Here is a 22,886-nt window from a genome sequence, read left to right as displayed (position 1 = left end):
CTTTAGTGCTCAGCTTTCTTCCCAGTCCAACTCTCACATCCATACATGACCGCTGGAAAAACCATAGCCTTGACTAGACAGATCTTTGTTGGCAAAGTAATGTCTCTGCTTTTGAATATGCTATCTAGATTGGTCATAACTTTTCTTCCAAGGAGTAAGCGTCTTTTAATTTTATGGCTGCAGTCACCATCTGCAGTGATTTTGGAGCCCAGAAAAATAAAGTCAGCCACTGTTTCCACTGTTTCCCCATCTATTTGCCATGAAGTGATGGGACCAGATGCCATGATCTTCGTTTTTTGAATGTTGAGCTTTAAGCCAACTTTTTCACTCTCCACTTTCACTTTCATCAAGAGGCTTTTAGTTCCTCTTCACTTTCTGCCATAAGGGTGGTGTCATCTGCATGTCTGAGGTTATTGATATTTCTCCTGGCAATCTTGATTCCAGCTTGTGTTTCTTCCAGTCCAGCGTTTCTCATGATGTACTCTGCATATAAGTTAAATAAGCAGGGTGACAGTATACAGCCTTGACGTACTCCTTTTCCTATTTGGAACCAGTCTGTTGTTCCATGTCCAGTTGTAACTGTTGCTTCCTGACCTGCATATAGGTTTCTCAAGAGGCAGTTTCAGGTGGTCTGGTATTCCCATCTCTTTCAGGATTTTCCCCAGTTTATTGTGATCCACACAGTCAAAGGCTTTGGCATAGTCAATAAAGCAGAAGTAGATGTTTTTCTGGAACTCTCTTGCTTTTTCCATGATCCAGCAGATGTTGGCACTTTGATCTCTGGTTCCTCTGCCTTTTCTAAAACCAGCTTGAACATCTGGAATTTCACAGTTCACGTACTGCTGAAGCCTGGCTTGGAGAATTTAGAGCATTACTTTACTAACATGTGAGATGAGTGCAATTGTGCGGTAGTTTGAGCATTGCTTGGCATTGCCTTTCTTTGGGATTGGAATGAAAACTGACCTTTTCCAGTCCTATGGCCACTGCTGAGTTTTCCAAATTTGCTGGCATATTGAGGGCAGCACTTTCACAGCATCATCTTTCAGGATTTGAAATAGCTCAACTGGAATGCCATCACCTCCACTAGCTTTGTTTGTAGTGATGCTTTCTAAGGCCCACTTGACTTCACATTCCAGGATGTCTGGCTCTAGGTGAGTGATCATACCATCGTGATTATCTTGGTTGTGAAGATCTTTTTTGTACAGTTCTTCTGTGTATTCTTGCCACCTCGTAATTCTAATAACCACTACATTTTATTAACAAGGTAAGTAAGGTGACAGAGGATGTTAGTTATATAGTTTAACTAAGACTGTGTCTTCAGGTAAGGGAAGTGTTAAAACTAGTCCCCAGATCTTCTGCCTTTGTCCAGTGCTTTCTGTGTCACTCACAGTTGCTTTAACCTACTTTTTGGAATGGAATACTTTAAAAATGGATAATGATTATTCACAATGCCTTCCACCATTAATCATCAGGGAGAAATGAAAAGTTTTAAATCTATTATAGAAAGAGAAACAGATGGCAGATTTTATAACTGGTTTTATATTTAGCCTTCAGGGAAAAGAATCAGTTACTATTACAATTTTAAAACATTAGCAACTAAGGATTCTTCCATTTAAGAAGTTCTCTTTAAGTTTTGACCTATTCCAGGAAAGTGACTGCTGATCCCTGCCAGGTGGCCTGGGTAGAGAAGGCAGAGGTTTTGCCTTCACCCACCTGCCTCTGCAGACCTCCCTTTTTTGTTGTTTATATTGAGCTTTGAGATAGAATCCTCTTTGAAAAAAGTATCCTGCTGCTTACAGAAAAAGTTTGAAAGCCAATGTTCTAGAAAATAAAGGTACATCTGTATTAGCTACACCAGTGGTCAAGGTGTGTGTAGAATGTTATTCATGTTAATATTCTGATGTTAACCAGTTCACACTTCAATAAAGCTGGAAAATTAAAGAATACCTTTTTAATTTTTTAAAAAAGAAATCAGTTTTAGAGGAGCTTTTAATGGCTTTGCATTAACTCTGTGAAAAAAAATTTGCATTTAGGGCAAAACTCATCATTATTTGAGCCTTCCTTGGGCAAAGCTACTTCTGGTTCAGTGTTTCTTTCATTTCCTCATTTTTTTGTTCATTCATTCATCTTACAAATATTTATTTTGCAGCTGGCATGTACCATTGAAAACACAGCATGAAAATATAGACTTGGCCTCTGCTGTCTTTGAGCGTATTTGTATAAAGAGAGATACAGAGATTATGCATGGGATGAGGGTTAGATGGGAATACATGGCAGCTGGCAGTACATGGAACAAATGACATAGTTTCACATCCCTTAGCTTTCGTCTGTACTCTTCCATCATTTTGGTGAATTCCTTCAAATTTAATATGCAGTTCAAACACCTCTTTCTATGACATCTCTCTCAAGCTGTTCAATCAAGTGCCAAGATTAAAACATTTGCAGATTTCTACAATGGACCTTAGTGTTTTGTATGTAACTGTTTCTCAACACCAGCTCTTTGAGGGTAGTCAGTAAGTGCCCAGTAATTGATTAATCAACTTTGAATGCAATATGCTGCACAGCTGAACACAGTATGCAAATTTTTTCCTACTAATTTGAAGTCTCACATAGGATAATGTAGATAGTAGTGTAGTGTTAGTAGCTCAGTCATGTCCATCTCTTTGCAACCCCATGGACTATAGCTCGCCAGGCTCTTCTGTCCATGGGATTCTCCAGGCGAGAGTACTAGAGTGGGTTGCCATTTCCTCCTTCAGGGGCTCTATCCTGACCCAGGATTGGATCCAGGTCTCCCACATTGCAGGCAGATTCTTTACCATCTGAGCCAGCAGGGAATACTATATTGTAGATAATTCATTAAAACACACACACACACACACACACACACACACACACACACACACACACACACACACACACACACAAACGATGCCAATTACAGTGGCTCAGTGGTAAAGAATCCGCCTGCAGTTCTGTAGACTTGAGTTTGACCCGAGTCGGGACGATCCCCAGGAGAAGGAAACGGCTGTCCATTCCAGTATTCTTGCCTGGAGAATCCCCATGGACAGAGGAGCCTGACGGGCTACAGTCCATGGGGTCACAATCAAGTGACTTAGCATACAGCACATATGAAACAAAAACCTAGGATGACATTAACAATGCAGAGTAAAGAAATAACAAAATTTCACACACATACAAAACAACAAAAGACTTGAGTAAGGCATTGTTTTTTCACTGATCAAATCATTCTTGTACCAAAATGTGCTTCAGCTGAACTAAAGAGTTAAATATGAAAGACAAAAAGAGAAGACCTAAATGCTAAAACATGAGGGAATAATAATTGCCTTTGGAAAAGAAGTTTCTAAGAAAATATACAATGGAAAAAAATTTTTAAGGTAAAAAAATAATACATTTGACTCTACAAATTTATAATTTAAGCCAAGAAACATTATATATAAAAAAACTTAGAGAATATCAATCACCATTTATGGAATTTACTTGTATCCCAATTTAGCAGTCCAACACTAATCGAAGTATTTTAAAACAATGGGTAAACATATCCGCTGACTTGATATTTGATGAAAAAACTTTTAAATATATTAATTTTTAAATAAGAGTCTTTAACTTTCAGAGATACCTACTCAAATATTTGCAGATGAAGTTTTATGATGACTGGAATTTGTTTGTAAATAATCCAGAGTGAGATAAGGAATAGATGAAACAAGACTGGGTGAAATTGGCAAGAATATACCATCCTTTTTACCTCTGAAAAAAGTTTGAAAATTTCTACAGGAAAAAGTTGAATTTTAAAAAGAAATATAAACAGATTTAAAACCAAGCAGAGAACTGGGGGTGATGTTTGCTACAAACAATATTAAAAAATACAAATAAAGTTTTAAAAGCTAGCACATTGTGACACTTGGTGCCCGCTGTTCCCTAGTAATCATTCTTGCCTCCTTACTATTAGCATCTCCTGTGCTTACCTGGGCACATTCCATTCAAAGTAAAGGAATAAATTTCCTAACTTCTGTGAATGTAAGTAGAAGTGCCATTTGTGAATCCCAGAAAATACCCTTAAGCGATACTTTTTTCTTTTCTGTTTCTTTTTTTTCTTCTGATGGCTGCAATGTGCATTTCCTTTGAAAGACTAATTTGGCCCACAAGATAAAGCCATATGCCAAAAATGGTGAAGCAGCAAGATAGCAGGAACTTGGATCTCTGACAGTTTAAACACACTGTCCTTTCAGTCCTGGACAGATTACCTCAGGCTCCTCTTTACATGAGAGATAAATTCCTTCTTGCTTGTGTCACTATTACTTGGGGTTTTTTAATCACTTGCAGCTAAACCTAATGATGAAAACATGCCCCGCGACAGAAAAATAGGCAAATATCTTAGCATACAGTTTCTAGAAAAAAAGTATAGTTAGGCAAAGAGCACCTAAAGCATCAAGCCCAAAATACACATTTTGATAGCATTTTTTACCTATCAAATTATAGAAGTCATGAACGTAGCTCTTAATGCTTGTAATATCACATAGTGGTTAAGAGCGCTGTGCAAGGAGACGGATTGCTTGGTTCAAGTTCCTCCTTTTGTCGTTCACTAGATGAAAACTATTAGAGTCACTTGCTTCAGTTTCCTCATCTATAAAACTAGGTTGATAATATGTGATGCTTTTCAAAGTTGTGAGGATGATGAGAAAAGGCCAACATGATGCCTAGTGTTTGTGAGTATCAGTTCAGTTCAGTTCAGTCGCTCAGTCATGTCTGACTCCTTGCGACCCGGTGAATCGCAGCTCGCCAGGCCTCCCTGTCCATCACCATCTCCCGGAGTTCACTCAGACACGTCCATCGAGTCCATGATGCCATCCAGCCATCTCATCCTCGGTCATCCCCTTCTCCTCCTGCCCCCAATCCCTCCCAGCATCAGAGTCTTTTCCAATGAGTCAACTCTTCGCATGAGGTGGCCAAAGTACTGGAGCTTCAGCTTTAGCATCATTCCTTCCAAAGAAATCCCAAGGCTGATCTCCTTCAGAATGGACTGGTTGGATCTCCTTGCAGTCCAAGCGACTCTCAAGAGTCTTCTCCAACACCACAGTTCAAAAGCATCACTTCTTCGGTGCTCAGCCTTCTGCACAGTCCAACTCTCATAGTGATATTGAATAAAACAGATTTAAAGATAGAAGAGCTGCAGTGAACATTGAGGTGGCTATATCTTTTCAAATTCAATTGGGATTGCAGGATCATATGGCAACTCTATTTTTAATTGCTTGAGGAACCTGCATACTGTTTGCCAGAGTAGCTGCACAAATTTACTTTCCCACCAACAACAAAGGAGAGTTCCCTTTTCTCCCCACTCTCTCCAGCATTTGTTATTTGTGGACTTTTTAATGATGGTATGGCGCACTTCTTTATACTCAGAAGACAAAAATAGTTTTATGGGCAACCAGAAACAGCAGCAATTTAGAAGGCTGAAAGAATTTTGAGAGTTGGAAATTTATAGTCACTATTTAAAATAACATGAAATCTTTTTCTGATTTTATTCCAGTGTTGCTAGAAAATGTGGGAGAAGAACTGGATCCGATCCTGGAACCTCTTCTACTAAAACAGACCTTTAAGCAGGGTGGAAGTACATGCATACGACTTGGGGACTCTACCATTGAATATTCACCAGACTTCCGCTTTTATATTACTACCAAGCTAAGAAATCCTCATTATCTTCCTGAAACTTCAGTAAAGGCCAGTATCTAAAATAAATTTTTTACCAGCTTTTGCAAGTCTGTATTTTCCTCCTGAGCCATGAAGAAAACAGGTCTTTCTAAGTAAAATGGATTTTGTCCTTGTTTGGCATTTCCAAATGCCAAATAATAATTTCCAAATGTTGCTTTTGTGTGTGCATGTCAGTAACAAAGGAGCCTTCAGTATGCAGTGAAAAAAGACCATGATAATTTAATTTCTGCAGTCAATATTATTCTTAGATTTTCACTGTTAAACATAGATGACACACATGCACATTCTTTCTTTGCCATAAATGATAATATGCTAATTCTTAGAATGAGGATTCAGGAACAGCGCTTCATTCTTTCTCAGGATGAGTTTGCTGCCATCTGATTTTAAGGAACTGATTTTAATCACTTTTTCTTTTAAAATAATAAACATTCCTTTAAAAGGTAAAGTTAAAATTATAGTCAGTGACTAAAATGACTTGAGATGTTGACCTGTAACCAAGCTTCAGGAGCTTATTCCATTCATTATTCCCAGTTCCTAGCCCTCGTCGGCATTTGATGTTTGACAAATTTTTGTAGAATGAATGAATGAGGGAGGGAAGGATAGTTTTCATTTATAGAAGCTCAGAGGAGAGGATGTTAAGAAATATTCAGATTTTGAAAGAAACATATATAGAGACAAGATTTATCCAGAGAATTCAAACACTGTTCATTATTAGAAATATTTAAATGAACATAGGCATCTCTATAGAGCCAGAGAAAACACGAAGATGAAATAATTCATGCCCTCAAAAGTGAAAATACATGAAAGGTAAAAAGCTCTCAAGAGGCTTACACTGTAAATAATGTATATGTCAAGTGACATTTTTTATGACTAGAAAGGCATAGAAGGATTCAGAGTTGGGGACACACTTAGACTGGACATTCAAGGAAGCCAGGAAGACTGGGGGAAGGTGGAGTGACCCTTGAGCTTAGTTTTGTTTGTTTTTTGTGGTTTTTTTTTTTTGAGCTTAGTTTTTAAAACACAATGTTAAAATATGAAAATTCTTAGCCACTGTTTATAATTATTGAAACAAATATGTTATCTAAACACCTAAAATTTTTGTTAAGTACTACTAGGAGAGGCAATATCTGCTAGTAGTGAAGAGCATGGATTCTGGAGTTAGACTTCCTTGATTCAAATCTCGGCTCTGTCACCTACCAGTTGTATGACTTTGGCCATGTCGTTTAACCTCTCTGTGCCTCAGTTTCCTCATCTATAAAATGGGAATAATAAATGTCTAGCTCATAGAGTGATATGAAGACTAAATAATCTATGTAAAATGCTTATAATAAGACCTAGCAATACTATTATGATTGTTAACTATTAGAATTATTATTTAACTTTCAAATTTAAGTGGAAAAGAATGACTCATAAAAGAAAATAAAATCCTGATGCTGCATTACCAAAAAGCATTTTTAGTAAAACACATGGAACATCTTTTTTTACTTTTCAGTAAAATTTATGAAAAGATCACAGATAACATAAATAACAATTTATGTACAGTAATAACTAGTTATAGTTGAAGTCATAAACCACTGTGGATAGGGAACTATTTTATGATTCATTCTTGAAATCCTTGAGATCCCTAGAGTGTCTTATTGCTTCATTATTTTTAATTGCTGGGATTGATTAAAGAGGGATTAGAAAACATAGTGAGGCAGTTACTTGCTTTCATTTACAAATTAAAATACTTCCTCTTGATCTTATTTTTAGGATCTTTTATGTACCTTTTGCTTTCAAAAGTACCCAGGGGATGATACTGTGCTGCTATAATTCATTTGAATCTAAATGAAAATGAAATTTGAAGCCATATTTGTATGGTTTTAAATATTTGTTAGCAAAATGGCTAGATTTGCAAAATCTTGATGTCAAAAGATCTAACATTAGTGGAATATGAATGAATACCTCCTTGTGTCTGAGGTAAAAGTTGTCAAACAGACATTTCTCTGAGCACTGTGACACTGGTTTGGGGATTGAAAAGAATGTAATCTGTACATTTGGTTTCTCAGCCTAACAGGGAAAATCTCTTACAAACGTTAATGATAATTTTTTCATGACTAAATTCTGAAGCAGTAGAGAATTGCATGACAACATTTAATCATTTTTAATCGCTCAATTTAAAGGATTGTTGTTTATTATTCCATATAAATGTATGATTACAAGTGCCTATGTAATCACACTTAGTGGCATCCAAGGCCTGCCATGGGGCAAGCTGGGGGAGAGGTTTAATCGAAGACAGTACCATGGAGAAGGTGACTGGTTGTGGGTGGAGAGGCACCCCCACAGGGGTACATCAAGGAGCTGTTTTACACTTCCTGCTTGCAGGTAGGAAATTTCTCACAAAAACAGAATTACTCTGTCTCCAAAGAGGAAGTAATTCTCTTACAAGGAAGGTGGGAAAACACAACTCAGCAGTCAGGGCTGAAGCATATGCAGATGGTTTATAGTCTGTGTGTCTGAGATTTCACAGTCAGTTCAAGGTAGGTACATTGAAAGGCATGTGAAAGGGAGAAGTGGGAAGTGATGCTCAGGACACAGGTGCAGACCTTAATTCAAGACTTGAGGGCAGAAGACTGCACAATAGATGCTTTAAAAAGCAGGGGAACAAGGGAGGTCAAATAAGCCAAGATCAGGTGTTTATTGGCTTATGGATCCATTGGTGACCAGAGCTAGAAAGTTGCTATAATTCATTGCTGTGAGTATTGATGGGTATGTAGAGGCAGGAATGGGAGCAGATTGTAGAGGCCTAAGAAATGAAGTGAGGCAGAGACAAGAGAATATACAAACAACATTTTCAGTTATACATTTAATAGTTACGAAGGCACAAAGAGAGATCCTTCAAGAGCTGAAAGAGATTGTGTGGATGGTTTGTTTTTTGCTTTTTAAAAAGAGAGACCTAAGCATGATAACTTTCCCACGTATGGGAAAGACTCAGGAGATGGGTAACTTTAAGACTCAGGCAGCAGAGACCTGTGCGTAAGAGCCATTAACTGCTGAGATTAAGCAGGTTTAGCGGACTGCATCTTGATGGATGCTGGTGAACTGTGTATTCCTTTGTTCATAATAGTGGCTGAGTATCATATTGTAATGTGACATGACACAATATAATGTGCTGTATTGTGATATGATTATATAATAGTATGTTATATACTGTTGCTGTTGTTGTTTAGTCACAAGTTGTGTCCAACTTTTTGTGACCCCATGGACTGTAGCCTACCAGACTCCTTCATCCATGGGATTTCGCAGGCAAGAATACTGGAGTAGGTTGTCATTTCTTTCCTCAGAGGATCTTCCAGACCCATGAATTGAACCCTGGTCTCCTGCTTGACAGGCGATTCTTTTTCCATGAGCCACCTGGGGAGCCACCTGGGAAGCCCCTGGGTTTTTCTGAAACATCTTAAGGAAAAATCCAAACGAACTTTTTGGCAAACCTAATATATACTCATGACAAGTCATCACTGTGTTCTTTTTTCTCTTATGTCTCTGTTTGTTTCTCTTATCTCCTCTGCTTTTGGACGCCACTAGGCTCCTTAAAACATAAATCAGCTGGTCCAGCCAATACGTAGGTTGGCCTGCAGCCTGACTCTGACTGACTTTAGGATTAATGGGTTGTCAGAAGTTGGACAAATTTGAAATAAGAATTAACTGATCACCAAACACAACTCTCTGAATATTACATTTATGACCATGAGAAACTTTTGCAGGTTTTTAATTCAACAATCCAGCTTGCCTATATCCTTAATCACAGTCTCCATAAATTCTACCTTTCATATATACTGTGCTCAGTCACTCAGTCGTGTCTGACTCTGTGCAACCCTATGGACTGTAGCTCACCAGGCTCCTCTGTCCGTGGGATTTTTCAGGCAAGCACACTGTAGTGGATTGCCATTTCCTCCTCCAGGGGATCCTCCCAACCCAGGAATTAAACCCACATCTCCTGCATTGCAGGTGGATTCTTTAGTGCTGAACCATCAGGGAAGCTCCTTCATGTATACTTCTGTGATATTAGAGTCAACTTTAAGACTAGAATTTGAAGCATATAAGCAGAGGCTTTCTCAACAGAAATATTGATGCAATTGTTGTGTACTTTCATTTACAGGTGACACTGTTAAACTTCATGATCACTTCTGAAGGGATGCAGGATCAGCTTTTGGGAATTGTGGTAGCACGAGAAAGGCCAGATCTTGAAGAAGAAAAGCAAGCTTTAATATTACAAGGAGCTGAAAACAAAAGGTTTTATATATTATAAAATACAGAATTATTCTTAATTTGTTTCAAGATCACTTAGAATCAATTAAAGTACATATTAAAGATCTATGTTGTTAGATTTAATAGGTGCATTGAAAGGAAAGACTTGAGTGGAAAATAAAAGGTATAACAGTCTGTATGTTAATTTGGAAAATTGCATTGCAGAGTATATTTTTTACATACAAGTTCTCAGGCACTGAAAGGATTAGAAGGCCTGCCACAAGTCAGGGCAATGTATTTTCAACTATTCCACCAAGTTTTAGCACAAAAGTTTTAGTATTCATTATGTAGCTGAGGCTACCTGTTTTTGCTAAAGCATAGTCTGAATGAATATGTTGCATATTACTTTCTGCTTGTAATATCTGTATCATAGGTAGAAAGGGTAATGCTCTATAAATCATGAAATATTTCAGAAAATAAATGGAGTGATACTTTCTATTCAACCGGGAGCTGAGCTACTTGATGGCAGAGTAGATGGGCTTACTATCTCTCTCCAGTTACCACATAAATGATCATTAGAAAGAGAAGTGGAGCAGAAAGACCTGTCTTTTTGACATTTTGCAAAATAAAGAATTAATTATATGGCATCACCATTCCGGATATTTGTCACATGTGGTGTATGTCTTTAGATTACATGCTCTCTGTTTCTTATAAAAGAATATATACATGAAGTGATTTTTAATGATTTCTTCTTTTTCTGAGAAATATATTTATTTTTAATTCCAGGCAGTTAAAAGAAATAGAAGACAAGATTTTAGAAGTTCTTTCATCTTCGGAAGGCAATATATTAGAAGATGAAACTGCCATTAAGATATTATCTTCCTCCAAGGCTTTGGCTAATGAGATTTCTCAAAAGCAGGAAGTAGCTGAAGAGACAGAGAAGAAGATTGATAGTACCCGCATGGGCTATCGACCTATTGCCGTTCATTCCACCATCCTGTTTTTTTCTATTGCTGATTTAGCAAACATCGAGCCCATGTACCAATACTCACTGACCTGGTTTATTAACCTTTTCATCCTGTCTATTGAAAATTCAGAGAAGTCAGAAATTTTGTCAAAAAGGTATGTAAAAGCAATACTAATTAATACAAATAATAACTAATGCATGAAATATAGTAATTGGTGGCCTTCACTGTTGTTTCAGCATGGTGTTTACCTTACAGCCATATAGCTAGAATGAACTTGATTAATCATGAAATAAATTTGAGGGTTAGACATTGAACAGATGTGTCCAAATTCAGTCTGCCAGGAAATTGTTTACAGAGATATGGGATTATAATGTAATACTGAAAAGAGGAAGTGTTGTTCATCATTTGCAAAATGTATTTATGATTGGAGGTATGGAAAGAGGAAGTAATGTCCCTAAAAGATACAATTCTTACTTTCTGTGAGCTTGGAACGCATGTAAGAATTAAAGATTTTAAAATTTAAAAAATAAAAAACTAAAACAAAAAAACAAAAGTTACAAATTCATCTTTTAATATACACGTATATAAAACTGACAGATAAAAAAGTTTTAAAAAAACAGTCTGCTGTGATTGTGATATTTGTTTTTATAAATACCTATTTTTCTGTTGGCTATTGCAATAAGTAATGGAATAGTCTATGAGAGAATAAAAATTTCATTTTTTTTTGGTTGTCAGTGAGATAAATTTTAGCTTGGTATTAAAACATGTTTTTAATAGAGTCTAACATTAAATTATTTCTTGAACAAGATAATAATTACAATCTTTGCCCATTATAACTTTATTGATCAACACAGAGCTAGATATTTCAGTTTTCTAACTGTTCATACTCACAAAGGAAACTCAATTTACTAATATCATTCACATTTAAGAGTTACCTTTTAGAAGTCCAAAATGCTCATCTAAGTCTATAGTGAATTTTTCATTTATCATGGTAGAATTTTGCTAAATTTTAGATATTCTTAGACTGAGTAATCTTTGGTTAGTATCATTCATTATTTTACAAGCCTGTATATGAGGCTAATGAAGGTATAACACTGACACTTGGCTTAGCAAACACCTTCTCAAATACCTGCCCACGAGAAAGTGAAGAAAGGGAGGAAGAGGATTTAGGGAAGGAATGCACGATGGTAGAGTTTAAAAGTTTCTCTTTATATTATGAAATTTGAAAATATTTCTCTCAGTATCTGACATTTTCAAGGTGAGCAAGGATTACTGAAATACAGAAAACAGAAATTTAAGTGACCTTTCTTATGAAAGTTCCTAGCCATTTGCATTATGTTACTTACTTGAACAAGCATGTCTGGTTTCCACATTAGATTCTGAGTTCCCTGAGGCAATAATTTTTTTTAATATTCCTAGAATCTAGAACTTATCACAGAGCTAATCACATAGAGTGACACAGGAAATGATGTTCTGCTTTTCATTGCAGTTCTTAATTTCTATCTTGATTAAAACAAGACTACCAGAGTGTTATCATTTTAATTAATTTAAAATCTGTTGGAGTCTAGAGAAACAACTTTGATTTTTCTCTTAAAGACCTATTTTGTATATAAGTTTTATAAATTTGGACAATTTGAGACTTTAAAAATAGTTACTGGTTCCTTTACTATCTCATTTATATGAAATTTATATGAAATTAGGAGGATATGATATCTCTTTCTTCATAACTATAATATAGCCCCTTACAATTTATAGAAAATCAAATTCTTTTACCCAGATGTAAGATTTGAATGATGTCCAGAAAACAAAATGTGCCTTTTTCTTTTTAGTCAAAATCCTTTCATTTAGAAAACAATGAAAATCATATTTATGACTACAGTGATCTTAAAAATATAATTCTGCAACCAAAGAGTAAATATTAAAAAATACATTTGAAAACTTTGAAGTTATTGCTATACATACAGAAACATGCAGAAATCAGGAGCATTTGCAAAATAAAATTTTATGTGGACACACCTGTGTAACTAACACCCAAGTCAAGACATAGGACATTATCAATGGCCCAGAAACCACTCCGTGTCCCCTTCTTGTCACTATAACCCACATCATCCCCCCAGGTAATCACTGTCCTGACTTTTCAAAGCTAGAGATGAGTGTTGCCTAATTTAGAATGCTATTTAAATGGAATTACATCATGGTCTGTGCTCTTTTTTATCTGACATCTTGCACTTAACATTGTGTTTGTGAAATTTATATTGTTTTGCACTGTGCAAATAAGTGGTTTATTCACTTTCATTGTTAAATATGGGCACATTCCCTATGCTCCTATACTGTTGGGGAAGTGTAAAAGCAAATCTTCTCCCAATCCAGAAAATTTCTCCACAAAGTAGTTGAGAAAGAAAACAGTTTTTTACTGAAAAAGTATTAAACTAGAATGTGATCTGCAGCACCAGCAGCAGTCCACTAAGCGAGTACAAAGACAGAAATCTAACTTTCCTGACTTTAGCAAACTGGCTTCATCCAGAAGAAAAACGAATGGCTTATCTTTATGATAGGACGTAGTTTGGCAGCTCAGAGTCAGGTGCCCATGAAGTTAGCCCATGAAAATGGCTCTCATATTCAGAAGGGACATTCCTGGGTCGTAAAGTTGACAAAAGGCTTACCTATATTTCAAAGAGAAGGTACTTATAATTTTAAACTTTCAAAAGTAAATGCTCTAAGGAAAAAGAGGAGAGGGAAATCTCTTCTTAACATTTTAAGTATAAAAAGATTGGACCTCTTATTTTTATTTGTCCTTTCTCTATACCACAAATTTTTCATTCATTCTACTGCTGAGGACATTTGGGTAGCTTCCAGCTTGGAGCTGTTATGAATTTTTGCTGTCTTGTACACTCTCGTATGTGGCTTTTGTATGTGCATTTATCTGGTAAGTACATATCCAGGAGTGGAATTGATCATAACAGAGTATATATATATTTCATTTTAATAAATATTGCCAAATAGAGTTCCAAAATGGCTACAACAAGGGAGACTCTACTAGTAATCTTGTTTAATCTTCCTTTTTTTATTTTTAAGTAAAAAGTAGGAGGAAGCAAGATCTCATTCAGAAATTAGAGTTCTCATAGAAATCATTTTTTTGTCAATCATTGATAAACATCAGATAATCTGTTAAATATGTATAATTTTTACTTGTCAATCATACCTCAATAAAGCTGGACAAAAAAGCATTAGATAACGTGTGGTCTCTGGGTGCTGTTTAGTTTATAGCTAAAACAAAAGCATAGAAAGGATATGACTACTAACAGTTAGACTACTCAATTGTTGGAAAATCTTAATATTGATCTAAAATTATTTCTAATTTTCTTTTATGAGAGATAAAAATATCTTTTTTTGTTTGTATTCTGATTGTTGCTATTCATAATAATTATTATTTAGTAATACCAAACATGTTATAACTCAATATATAATTACTGTGTATATACTATGAAATAACCATAATAATTGGAATCATCTGTCTCTATAAAATTTTAATGCATTAGAATTTATTATGGCAAAATAAATAACTGTAGCAAAATGTACAGAAACAAAAATCTAACTAGAATATAATTTTGTTACAGGAACCACACTTAAATCAACCTCTGTCTCTCACTCTCAAAAATACATGCAAGATCACACATGCCTGTGTGCACACACAGAATTTTTTCTTTCCCTTCTACTTTTGTCAAGATAATTGTCCCATGTTATTAAATATTATTTTGAAATATAATTTTAGCAGCTGTACAATATACTTTTTATGAATGCACCATAATTTTCTTCATAATTTTCTTATTGTAAGATTTGCAAGTAGTCTCCAGCTTTTGTATTATAAATAACACAGTAATAAATATAAATGTCACCATCATTGATTTTTTCCTTTGACTAAATCCCCAAATTAGGACAAATGTGTTCACTTCCTTCAGATGCCTGATATAAATTCCTTTTCTGTAAGGTTATTCAAATGAACAAATTCATCAGAGGGAGCGTGAATACCTTGAAGCACTGTATCACACATCAGCATTGAAAATAATAATTTTTCTCATGTTAAGGTTTACTATGAATATCAATCGCACATGTTAGCATTTACTAGGACGTTGTTTGGAGAAGGCGATGGCACCCTACTCCAGTACTCTTGCCGGGAAAATCCCTTGGACAGAGGAGCCTGGTAGGCTGCGGTCCATGGGGTCGCGAAGAGTCGGACAGGACTGAGCGACTTCCCTTTCACTTTTCACTTTCATGCATTGGAAGAGGAAATGGCAACCCACTCCAGTGTTCTTGCCTGGAGAATCCCAGGGATGGGGGAGCCTGGTGGGCTGCCGTCTATGGGGTCACACAGAGTCGAACACGACTGAAGTGACTTAGCAGTAGAAGCAGTAGCAGGACGTTGTTAGTTGCAAATATTGTGATTATTCATATTTCTATGACTTGTCTATGTGGTAAATAAAAATGTAGTTTATCAAGTTATATTATTAGTCCAGCTTTTATAGATTTATAAACAGAGTAGCCCTCTTCTAAACTTAATTTAATAAAGAAACTATTAACTTTCATCTGTTCATTTATAATAATATATCATATAGAACATATGTAAAAGTTTATGAAATATGGAAATCCAGTTTTGCCACAAGAAATGTTTTATAGTTTTAAATAGTCCAAAAACTGTTAATGTAATAGATTAATATACCATGCATTGACCTTTTTTCCAAAAGGAAGATTAGATTTGTAACAAAAAGTCAGTTGATGGTAAAAATGCAATTCTGCTGAAGTATTCCTACATTGTGTAACTCTCAAATTGGTGCCCCCAGTTAATGAGAATCCTTGATTTGTTTCAAGAGTAATTAACCAGAGAGTTTATTAGAAGAACACACATCTAAATGGTTTATAATAGGTTTCCCCAAGAGCATTTTTTGAGAGAATAATGCATTTTTATTTATTTACTTTTCTTTCTGTTGACCCTTAGGCTTCAGATTCTCAAGGATCACTTCACTTATTCCCTTTATGTTAACGTCTGCCGATCCCTCTTTGAAAAGGATAAACTACTTTTTTCCTTTTGTCTAACTGTAAATCTGCTGATACATGAGCGATTGGTCAGTACTATTCTAATTTATGGGGAGAAAGTATTAATGTGAATTCATTAATTTATGAATTTGTGTGGGAATATATATAAAAGGATTGTTAATAGTTAGCAATTATTATAGTGAAGGCAAGATATCACAACTAGACTGAATTTCACAGGTGAAAAATAAATTACGCAGAGTTCCTTAAGTAAATATTGCTACTTAAATTTTTGTATGTTTTAGCTTGAAATAGTTTCTATCAGAATCTCATATATAAGGATGCATATAAACTTACTAGATATATTGATATATGTACCCCAAGTAATAGTATAAATGGTAATGGTTTTAGGAACTTTTGCAAGTTTGTCAAATCTAACCATTGGGCTTAACAATACCATTCAATAATTTTAGCTATGTTTCAAATCTGTTTACTTAAAATATGGGAAGCACTTTAAGAATGGAAGAGAGGTATGTAAATTCATTATTTTATACACATGTGTTTAAGCTTTATTAATTTCATGTGGCGCTGTATTAGTTGGATTTTGAAGAAATGTTTATTTTAGTATTTCTTGCAAAAATTTCATAGCAGTAACTCATTATATTTTATAGAAAATAATTGAAAACATGGCAGAGTACATGGCTTTCTGTCTTCCCACACTTTTACAGACAATAAAACTCTTAGCAGTCATTTTGGAAGGCATATATTAAAAAAGAATAAAATTCAGATTTCCATGTTTTGATCAGAAATTCTGGAGGAAAATTATCAACAAGTAGCTCCCTAAAATGAAACTATTTTGAAAACTGTTTATAATGAATACATTGATTTCTTATGAATCAATACTGACCTATACCAATAACTAGAATTTTATGGGGGGATATTTGAAACTTGAAAATAAGTCAATTTTTTAAAATGGTTGTAGGTTACCTATGCATATGATGAACTCATTTCTGACTCTTTACGCTACTTTGTTTTCCAAAGATTAATAAAGCTGAGTGGAGATTTCTGTTAACTGGTGGCATTGGCCTGGATAATCCTCATGCTAACCCTTGTACATGGCTCCCTCAAAAATCTTGGGATGAAATATGTCGACTGGATGATTTGTCTGCCTTCAGAAACATTCGTAGGGAGTTTATGCGCTTAAAGGATGGATGGAAAAAAGTATATGACAGTTTGGTATGTTTTTAACTCTCTTGCTTGTTGCAAAGTTTTTAAATGGAGAAAATGTCAAATAATTTATTCTTGTCTGTAAGTAAGCATTAAACAGCTGGTCAAATATAATGTTTCGATTAGGCTATCCCCACTTTCTAATTGGCTCTGTTTGTACTTCTCTTTAAATTCCTTGGAATCTGTAAAGATGCAAAAAAGTTGCATGGTCCTTAAAAGTACTCTTTTTGGATTTCCATGCCAGGTTTTTATTATCAACTTAGACTTTGGCAGTCATAATGGCAGATGACGTAAAATTTTATAGAACAGGTTTTGTTTAGATTTTCTGAACACAGGGCACAAACTAATAAATATTTTTGTCATTTGACAAGAGGGAAAAAATAATAGTTCTCAAATAATTTTCATGAGACCTGATCTTGCTAGTTGGAGATTACTGTAGCTAACATATACCATGATGCTCAGTTTCCCTTCTGGAATATAAACAAATTGTTGCCTTCCTTCACTTTTTCCTTAGCACAAGGGCTAATATTGTGATTCCCGGTTAAGTTTTTCTAGTGTTTCTACTTTTTTGATATTTTGCTTTCCTTCAGCTTAATATGCAACGGTTCTTTTTGGAGTTGGGGTTTGGAGCAAAGGAAAAGCAGGATGTGTGGAGAAGACTTCGGTGACCTGTTTATTGTACTATACATGATAGAATGTGTCTGCACATGAATTTAAATATTTTGGTTTGGATCTCTTTTGGATTGATCCTTGTTAGTAATAAAAAAATACTTTTTCCAGAGGCAAATATGTTTTTCTATGTAGTTGAGTCTAGTGTAAATAGAAATTTCCCTATGTTGAAGCATGGAGATTTCTGACCTGAGATACCCATAGCTTTCCCAGCTGTTCCAAAGATGCAAGGATCTTCTTTTCCCATGCTTATTCCTCCTCCTGGGATCTTGATACATCTCTTCTTGCATATTTTTAATAACATTCTTTGGCTGCTTCTTTACTTTGTGTGTGTAGGGGGGGAAGGGGAAGGAAAGCGCATGCGCTCAGTCGCATCCAACTCTTTGCAACCTCATGGACTGTAGCCTGCCAGGCTCCTCTGTCCTTGGAATTTTCTAGGCAGGAATACTGGAACAAGTTGCTATTTCCTACTCCAGGGATCCAACTTGAGTCTCTTGAGTTACCTGTATTGGCAGGTGGATTCTTTACCACTGTGCCACCTGGGAAGCACCTTCTTTAATATACACATTCCCAAATATTCCTTTCTTGAATAGGTATCAAAATTTATCAAAATAAAAAGTAATGTATAGCCTTCTTTGTTTGCAATAAATGTTTATTTTTGTAAATAGATAATGAGAGTAGTTTTTGCTGACTATATAGAGCTTCTCTATCTTTGGCTGCAAAGGATATAATCAGTCTGATTTTGGTGTTGACCATCTGGTGATGTCCATGTGTAGAATCTTCTCTTGTGTTGTTGGAAGATGGTGTTTGCTATGACCAGTGTGTTCTCTTGGCAGAACTCTGCTAGTCTTTGCCCTGCTTCATTCTGTACTCCAAGGCCAAATTTACCTGTTACTCCAGGTGTTTCTTGATTTCCTACTTTTGCATTCCAGTCCCCTATAATGAAAAAGACATTCTTTTGGGGTGTTAGTTCTAGAAGGTCTTGTAGGTCTTCATAGAACCATTCAACTTAAAGCTTCTTCAGCGTTATTGGCTGGGGCATAGACTTGGATTACTGTGATATTGACTGGGAGCTGACTGTGGCTCAGATCATGAACTCCTTATTGCCATATTCAGACTTAAATTAAAGAATGTGGAGAAAACCACTAGACCATTCAGGTATGACCTAAATCAAATCCTTTATAACTATACAATGGACGTGAGGAACAGATTTCAGGGACTAGATCTGATAGACTGCCTGATGAACTATGGACAGAGGTTTGTGACATTGTACAGGAGACAGGGATCAAGACCATCTCCAAGAAAAAGAATCGTAAAAAAGTAAAATGGCTGTCTGAGGAGGCCTTACAGATATACCCATTTGAATGCAGAGTTCCAAAAGAATAGCAAGGAGAGATAAGAAAACCTTCCTCAGCTATCACTGCAAAGATATAGAGGAAACTAATAGAATGGGAAAGACTAGAGATCTCTTCAAGAAAATTAGAGATACCAAGGGAACATTTCATGCAAAGATGGGCTCAATAAAGGACAGGAATGGTATGGACCTAACAGAAGCAGAAGATATTAAGAAGAGGTGGCAAGAATACACAGAAGAACTGTACAAAAAAGATCTTCATGTCCCAGATAATCATGAAGATGTGATCACTCACACTCACCTAGAGCTAGACATCCTGGAATGTGAAGTAAGGTGGCCTTAGGAAGCATCACTACAAACAAAGCTAGTGGATCTGATGGAATTTCAGTTGAGCTATTTGAATTCCTAAAAGATGATGCTGTGAAAGTGCTGCCCTCAATATGCCAGCAAATCTGGAAAACTCAGCAGGGACCACAAGACTGGCAAAGGTCAGTTTTCATTCCAGTCCCAAAGAAGGGCAATGCCAAGGAATGCTCAAACTACTGCACAATTGCACTCATCTCACATGCTAGTAAAGTAATGCTCTAAATTCTCCAAGCCAGGCTTCAGCAATACGTGAACCATGAACTCCCTGATGTTCAAGCCGGTTTTAGAAAAGGCAGAGGAACCAGAGATCAAATTGCCAACATCCGCTGGATCATGGAAAAAGTGAGAGAGTTTGAGAAAAACATCTATTTCTGCTTTATTGACTATGCCAAAGCCTTTGGCTGTGTGGATCACTGTAAACTGTGGAAAATTCTGAAAAAGATGGGAATACCAGCCCACCTGACCTGCCTCTTGAGAAATCTGTATGCAGGCCAGGAAGCAACAGTTAGAACTGGACATGGAACAAAAGACTGGTTCCAAATAGGAAAAGGAGTACATCAAGGCTGTATATTGTCACCCTGCTTATTTAACTTCTATGCAGAGTACATCATGAGAAATGCTGGGCTGGAGGAAGCACAAGCTGGAATCAAGATTGTCAGGAGAAATATCAATAACCTCAGATGTGCAGATGACACCACCCTTATGGCAGAAAGTGAAGAAGAACTAAAGAGCCTCTTGATGAAAGTGAAAGAGGAGAGTGAAAAAGTTGGCTTAAAACTCAACATTCAGAAAACTAAGATCATGGCGTCTGGTCCCATCACTTCATGGCAAATAGATGGGGAAACAATGGAAACAGTGGCTAACTTTATTTTTCTGGACTCCAAAATCACTGGAGATGGTGACTGCAGCCATTAAAGTAAAAGACGCTTACTCCTTGGAAGGAAAGTTATGACCAACCTCAGTTCAGTTCAGTCACTCAGTCGTGTCCAACTCTTGCAACCTCATGAATCGCAGCACGCCAGGCCTTCCTGTCCATCGCCATCTCCCGGAGTTCACTCAAACTCACGTCCATCGAATCAGTGATGCCATCCAGCCATCTCATCCTCGGTCGTCCCCTTCTCCTCCTGCCCCAATCCCTCCCAGCATCAGAGTCTTTTCCAATGAGTCAACTCTTTACATGAGGTGGCCAACGTACTGGAGTTTCAGCTTTAGCATCATTCCTTCCGAAGAAATCCCAGGGCTGATCTCCTTCACAATGGACTGGTTGGATCTCCTTGCAGTCCAAGGGACTCTCAAGAGTCTTCTCCAACACCACAGTTCAAAATCATCAATTCTTCCGCACTCAGCCTTCTTCCCAGTCCAACTCTCACATCCATACATGACCATAGGAAAAACCATAGCCTTGACTAGATGGACCTTTGTTGGCAAAGTAATGTCTCTTCTTTTCAACATGCTATCTATGTTGGTCATAACTTTTCTTTCAACCTAGACAGCATATCAAAAGTAGTCATGTATGGATGTTTGAATTGGACTATAAAGAAAGCTGAGTGCCGAAGAATTGATGCTTTTGAACTGTAGTGTTGGAGAAGACTCTTGAGAGTCCCTTGGACTGCAAGGAGATCCAACCAGTCCATCCTAAAGGAGCTCAGTCCTCGGTGTTGACTGGAGGGACTGATGTTGAAGCTGAAACTCCAATACTTTGGCTACCTAATTTGAAGAGCTGACTAATTTGAAAAGACCCTGATGCTGGGAAAGATTGAGAGCAGGAGGAGAAGGGGACGACCGAGAATGAGATGGTTGGATGGCATCACCGACTCATTGGACATGATTTTGAGTGAACTCCGGTTGTTGGTGATGGACAGGGAGCCCTGGCGTGTTGCTTTTCATGGGGTCACAGAGTTGGACATGACTGAGCGACTGAACTGAACTGAATGAGAGTAGTTAGTTGGCAGGGTGTGAAATGCCTTTGGAGAAATAATGGGCAAAAGACCTAATGCACATTTATTGTAGTAACAGGAACCATTTGTGCTATTGATTAGTGTTCATATTGACACTAACCTACTTATTTAATGTCTTAGTCTTGATTTTATTGGCAGTTAAAATTTTCTTTTTATTTCCTATTTCATAGCTTTGCCCCAATCTAATGTAATTTACATTAGCATTCTTAATTTCATTTAATCATTTTATGTTTTCTTTAAACTGAATTTAAAAGTCCAAATATTGAGTTTTGGGGTTTTTATTAAGTCTTCCAAATAATATTGAATTATATCCACTGTCATTTTAGGAACCACATCATGAGGTTTTTCCTGACGATTGGGAAGATAAAACAAGTGAGTTTCAAAGGATGCTTATCATTCGTTGCTTGAGGCCGGACAAGGTAAATGCTGTCTTTGAAAGCTGCTCAGTGAATTCCAGACCTTCCTAGCTCCACATGCCAGCCAAACATGTGTTTCCTTATGTAATCCTTAGGGGTGGGTTGGTAAAGGAGTCTGCAGGAAATAACCCCAATTCCCTCTAATGCAGCCATTTTTTAAGAAGTGTATATTTATTATAACTGCACTAAATTAGTAATTCACCAGATTATGTTTAATAGTTTATTTCTGTTACAGCTCTTCCTTTTATCCCTGGAGAAGGAATGGACAATCTACTTCCTTTACATTTTTGTTCTTACTGTTTTGATGAAATTGGTCAATGTTGTTTACATGAAGCTGATTTACTACACCTTCTGGTTCCTCAAAGCATGTGGTTTCATGCTTTATCAGGGATGAAGAGTCAGGCAGTGCACTCGTTAAGATAAAGCAAACTGCTATAAAAGATGAAATCTATCTGTACATAGTTCTTTATTGGCTTTTGGAAAGCTAGTAGAATATTGTTTTTAAGATGTTCATAATCGCTCACCACAAAGGAAAATACCAACACTATTAATTTTCATTTCTTTAAGTAATAAATTATATAACCAGTGAATCAGCTGACCTGTCATATCAACAAATGAGAGTACTCATTGATATCCTCATTTGCATTATTAAACTCTATTTTAAAAAACAAACTGTTCACTTAAGCGTAAAGACACGTATCCACAGAGATATCCACATAATTCTGAGGAACTGTAGACATTGGGAATGTTGGAAGAAAAACTGAAAATATATTCTAATTGTCCACTGTTACTACTTGAGTAAAAGTATACATAATTACTTCAAAATTTACTGTATTCACAGTTTGAGTTGCTAAGGATATAAGATAATACTTCCTTTCTAACAGCAATAGAAAGATCAACACTTGTATGATGGAGACAGTGTTTATTTTTTAAAAAAATTTTCTAC

The 22,886-nt window shown here is 36.3% G+C and overlaps 1 protein-coding gene across 3 annotated transcripts in view; it reads left to right on the top strand.

The window, feature by feature from the left end:
- DNAH7 (dynein axonemal heavy chain 7) overlaps positions 1–22,886 on the top strand; it is a 266,322-nt gene that overhangs the window by 195,152 nt on the left and 48,284 nt on the right. For all 3 annotated transcript variants that reach the window (XR_006058804.2, XM_042244009.2, XM_004004780.6), the window contains 6 exons: positions 5,546–5,736; positions 9,866–9,999; positions 10,741–11,076; positions 15,916–16,042; positions 16,992–17,186; positions 21,851–21,943. Coding sequence is in view for 2 of the 3 variants with exons in the window: in XM_042244009.2 (XP_042099943.1) it covers positions 5,546–5,736; positions 9,866–9,999; positions 10,741–11,076; positions 15,916–16,042; positions 16,992–17,186; positions 21,851–21,943 (1,076 nt within the window). In the remaining variant the exon portion in view is untranslated. The remainder of the gene's footprint in view (positions 1–5,545; positions 5,737–9,865; positions 10,000–10,740; positions 11,077–15,915; positions 16,043–16,991; positions 17,187–21,850; positions 21,944–22,886) is intronic.

The sequence above is a fragment of the Ovis aries genome, chromosome 2 (assembly GCF_016772045.2).
Source record: "Ovis aries strain OAR_USU_Benz2616 breed Rambouillet chromosome 2, ARS-UI_Ramb_v3.0, whole genome shotgun sequence".
Taxonomy (NCBI): Eukaryota; Metazoa; Chordata; class Mammalia; order Artiodactyla; family Bovidae; genus Ovis; species Ovis aries.
This window is presented reverse-complemented; position numbering and strand designations above follow the sequence as displayed.